The sequence below is a fragment of the Cynoglossus semilaevis genome, chromosome 11, assembly GCF_000523025.1.
Source record: "Cynoglossus semilaevis isolate Cse_v1.0 chromosome 11, Cse_v1.0, whole genome shotgun sequence".
In the NCBI taxonomy this organism is placed as follows: domain Eukaryota; kingdom Metazoa; phylum Chordata; class Actinopteri; order Pleuronectiformes; family Cynoglossidae; genus Cynoglossus; species Cynoglossus semilaevis.
In genome coordinates, this window is record NC_024317.1 from 19,531,632 (window position 1) to 19,535,556 (window position 3,925).

Genomic DNA, 3,925 nt, shown 5'->3' on the forward strand with positions numbered 1-3,925 from the left:
TGATATTGATCACTGACGAGTAATGATCAACTGTCCAATCACATCAGAGATCAGAGTCACGTCTCATCAAACTTTAACTTTACGCTTTACTTAGATCTCATTCATCAAAAGGACACATAATATTCTCAAATGCCTTTGAAGTTCTATCACCACAGCTAACCCTTACCCTCCCCCCAACCCTCTGTGGAGAACAGGAGTTTCATATTGATGACCTTTACATTAGTTTGAACATCAGCTCATGTTCTCCTGGTTTGTCACCTTTTCTGTCAAGAAACTAAGCTGTGGCTTAGAAAAGGTCAGTGACCTCTGACCTAGACTGAAGTTAAAGCTCCTGGATAAAAACTCCACATTAGTACTCTTTGTGCTCTGAGTCACTGACTGTTGACGTGGTTCAGATACAGTATGTTAGTCTGGAGTTAAATCCCATGTGTGACATCACTGGTATCAGTGACATCACCACATCACTCCTTTGATACTGAAACTCCTTTCATCCATTTGGTAAAAAGTTCATAGATAGAGAAGAACTTGATGGAGGCGAAAAACTCCAATACTTGCCATCAAAGTTCACTGCTGTCAACTACCTTACTGGACTGATGATTTATGGACCGGGGAAAGATAGGGCGGAGTAAGGAAGCCGTTTTTGTGGATTTGACAAGTTTCCACCAACCAAGAAGACGTTAATATTCCAGATGTTCTAATTATAACTCATTATAAAAATCAATACAACCCCAGTTGTCTTGAAATGAAACAAGTAGAAAAGACAAAAAACGACACAATGAAGGACCCGTTGATGTGCCGTCTCGGATGACGACTATCCGCCAGTCAAATGACGAGGTTGATTCCAAAAAGTCCTGTTAAGACAGGACATAAGAAGCTGCAGAAAAGGCTGACCTACGTTTTGCGCCCCGATCAGGCGTTGCAGGTCCAGAGACTGCGGCAAAAAGAGCGAGAAGAGCAACACAGCCAGGAGATGCAGAAGATGAGGCAGATGTTGGTCACCTATGATGAACACATGCACTACAGTAACACCTGGAGGACGGTCCTGGCCCAGATCAGAAAAATCAACAAACTGAACATCCTCTTTCAGAACGAGAGGGAATCTCACAAACAAGAGATTCTCAGGGTGCAAGGGATCGAGTCAGAACTCAGGCAGGAACTTCAGGACAATGTAGAGAAATACCAAATCCTGCAGGAGAAGTGTACACATCTGGAGACCATTGGTTCCAACACCATCAAGAAGAATGAGCAGCTGGAAGGTAAAGTGAGCGAGTTGGAGGTTCAGATCAATGAGAAGGAGAACATGCTGCAAAGGTTCCAGACGCTGTCTGAGAACGTTCAGGATGGCAGTGGGGACAGGGAGGAACTCCAGAAGACCAAGACAAAGTATGGAAGTACTAAGGATTGTAACCAGTCCCAGGCCGAAGACTCCTGTACGGTGCTGGTGAAAACCCTGGAAAAGCAAATAGAACTTCTGCAAAAAAACATTTCCGAGCTTGAGTTCCAGGCCTTGGAAAACCGAAGCACGCTGCAGAAATTTCAGACAGAGTTGAAACAACGTCTGGAAGAAGCCGGAGGGAAGGAAGAACTTCAGAGGACGAACGAAAAGTACAAAGTCATGGAGAAGCAGTACGCACAGTTACAGACAGCGGCTGCTGATTTAATGGAACGGGCGAAAAGGAACAAGAAAAAAATCGAGTACCTGGAAAACAAAATTCATGAGCTGGAGTTCCAGGTCGTGGAGCGCAGGAACAACACCTCACTGCAGCTTCACTGCGACTTTGAAAAACTCCAGGAAGAAAATGTTTACCTTAGAGAGAACCTAAGGAGTGAGACCAAGAAAAACGTTCTGCTGAGGGTCAAATTTCAGTACCTTAAAGAAAAGCTGGAGAAAAGGTTGGACAACACCTGGAAGGTCGCAGAACCACGGAAAGAAGAGAACTCTATTCTGCCAAAAACCAAGAACTATTTTATCCTAAATATGGGTTCTTTGCAAGACACCTTTTTAGGATTTGAAACACACAAGAGCCTGCCTCTGTTGGAGAAGGTGGATGAAGAGGAGAAGACGGACGACCGGAGGTCTGACTCCTCTGCCCAGCCTCAAGAGGTGAGTGGTAGAACAATCAAGCAGCTTAAGGAGGAGACGGTGAGATCTTCACCGTGGAGGAGGTCGATTTCATGTTCACCCCGGTGAGATCTTCACCGTGGAGGAGGTCCATTAATGTCATTTCATGTTCACCTAATATTTTAACTGTCAACGTGAGCTTGGAGATTTTGGTTTGTCTCCTCTTGGTTATTCTCAAAGTCAAGGACGATTCCTAAACTAATACTTTCTGAAGAAGTGTTCCACTTTTTTGTCTCTATAAAATTCCCTGAAGTACTAGCTCTTTTACATCCTCGTTGCAGCCACCTTGCCTTCCAACCGGTGTGCACATTAAGTGACAAAGTCTCAATTGTAACAACAAGGAACAAGAAACGACTTGTGCCCTTCCTCAATGAGGCGCTCATTTAAACGTCTTTGACTTTGAGAAACACCAAAGGATCAGCAGGGATTGTTTTATCACTGATCTCAAATGAGACAGTGCCGGTCTCTGTGGCTCAAGGGTTGCTGGATCCAGAGGAACCAGAATCCAGGTATACTTGTATCCAAGCTTCTCTTCTAGGCTTCAAGACTTGGAACCTCAGAGCTGCAGGATTCTGGAATTCATATGCGCATAGTGGTTTTCGGAACAACGCAGCTGCCAAATTTAGACATTCAGAATCCTGAGCTCAGAAATCCTGAGAGGGCAAAGCACCTTAAACCAGTACAGTGGGAACCATGGTTCAAAGATCCAAAGCATCACCTCTGGAACTAAAGATTCAAATTCGCAGTTACAGAGCTTAAAGAAGAGCTCCGGGCTCCCGAGCTCAAGTTAGAAGATCCAAATATTTGGTAAATAGACTTTCGGTCTACAGAGGACTACGTTCCTGAAAAACAAGGTCCAACACTCCAACTCACAATTTTTCCCATTTCACGGCGGGTCTCGGAACGCAACTACTGCGATAGGAGAGGGACCACTGTATAATACAAAAATAAGGAGAATAGCAGCACACCGTCAAAGAGACGAATGAGCCTAAACACTTGTAAGCATGTCTTGTTCTTGTTTCTATTCATGCGTGTTTTCGTAGCGCTCTACTGCTGCTGGAACCTTAATTTCCCAAAATGAACTCCCAAGGGATCCATGAAGTTCTATCTAATCTAATCTAATCTAATCTAATCTAACCTGATCGAATCTAATCAAATCAAATCAAATCAAATCAAATCAAATCAAATCAAATCAAATCAAATCTAATCTAATCTAATCTAATCTAACCAAATCTAATCTAATTTAATCTAAAGGTCAATTTCTTTCTTTATTTTACAGGACTCTTTGGTTCCGGATCTACAGAGTCTGAAGCAGCAGAATCTAAAAATGCCAGTTCCAAAGCTAAAGGGTCCGGACCTGCTGGGCACAGAACCACAGCATCCAATCCTGTGGGATCCTGAGGCTCTAAATCCAGATCTCCAGGACCCAGATGCACTGGCTCCAGTGTTCCAGGTTCCAGAGCGGCAGGATCTGGACATTTACCCCCTGTTTCTGATGCTGTTGCTCTGCTACATTGTCACAAATTATTTTTTATGTTTTAGAACAAACAGATTTGACTGTGGCCACTGGCAGTACTGAAAAGTAGTGGCATCTCATCACGTCATCTTTCCATTCAGTACCAAGTCTGTTTGAGAACAGTATCTGATCTGACCATACTTACGTTACAAGACATTTGTACCAGGGACAAGTACCAACCAGTGCTGACTTGCAGGACTACATTTTTGGAACTGTGTTTATTTTCACTGCAGGAAATAATATTAGTGCCAAATACTTAAGTCTGGTGCTGGAGTCAAACTTCAGCC

At 43.5% G+C, this 3,925-nt stretch overlaps 1 protein-coding gene across 2 annotated transcripts; it reads left to right on the forward strand.

The window, feature by feature from the left end:
- The first annotated feature begins 656 nt into the window (after nt 1–656).
- LOC103386765 (nucleoprotein TPR-like) lies at nt 657–3,912 on the forward strand. 2 transcript variants are annotated; one of them, XM_017036373.2, is made up of 2 exons: nt 657–2,104; nt 3,402–3,912. In XM_017036373.2, exons 1-2 carry the CDS (start codon nt 827–829, stop codon nt 3,699–3,701), a joined length of 1,578 nt encoding a protein of 525 aa, XP_016891862.1. In that variant the 5' UTR covers nt 657–826; the 3' UTR covers nt 3,702–3,912. The 2 variants fall into 2 exon arrangements, with proteins under 2 accessions (XP_016891862.1, XP_024916252.1); XM_025060484.1 differs by lacking the exon at nt 3,402–3,912 and adding an exon at nt 2,211–2,398 and having other exon boundaries at nt 657–2,166.
- The last annotated feature ends 13 nt before the right edge of the window (nt 3,913–3,925 follow it).

Coding starts and splice junctions, on each gene's coding strand:
- LOC103386765 (XM_017036373.2), top strand. CDS start 827: ATGACGAGGTTGATTCCAAAAAGTCCTGTTAAGACAGGACATAAGAAG. Junction 2,105..3,401: donor CCTCTGCCCAGCCTCAAGAG/GTGAGTGGTAGA, acceptor TTTATTTTACAG/GACTCTTTGGTTCCGGATCT.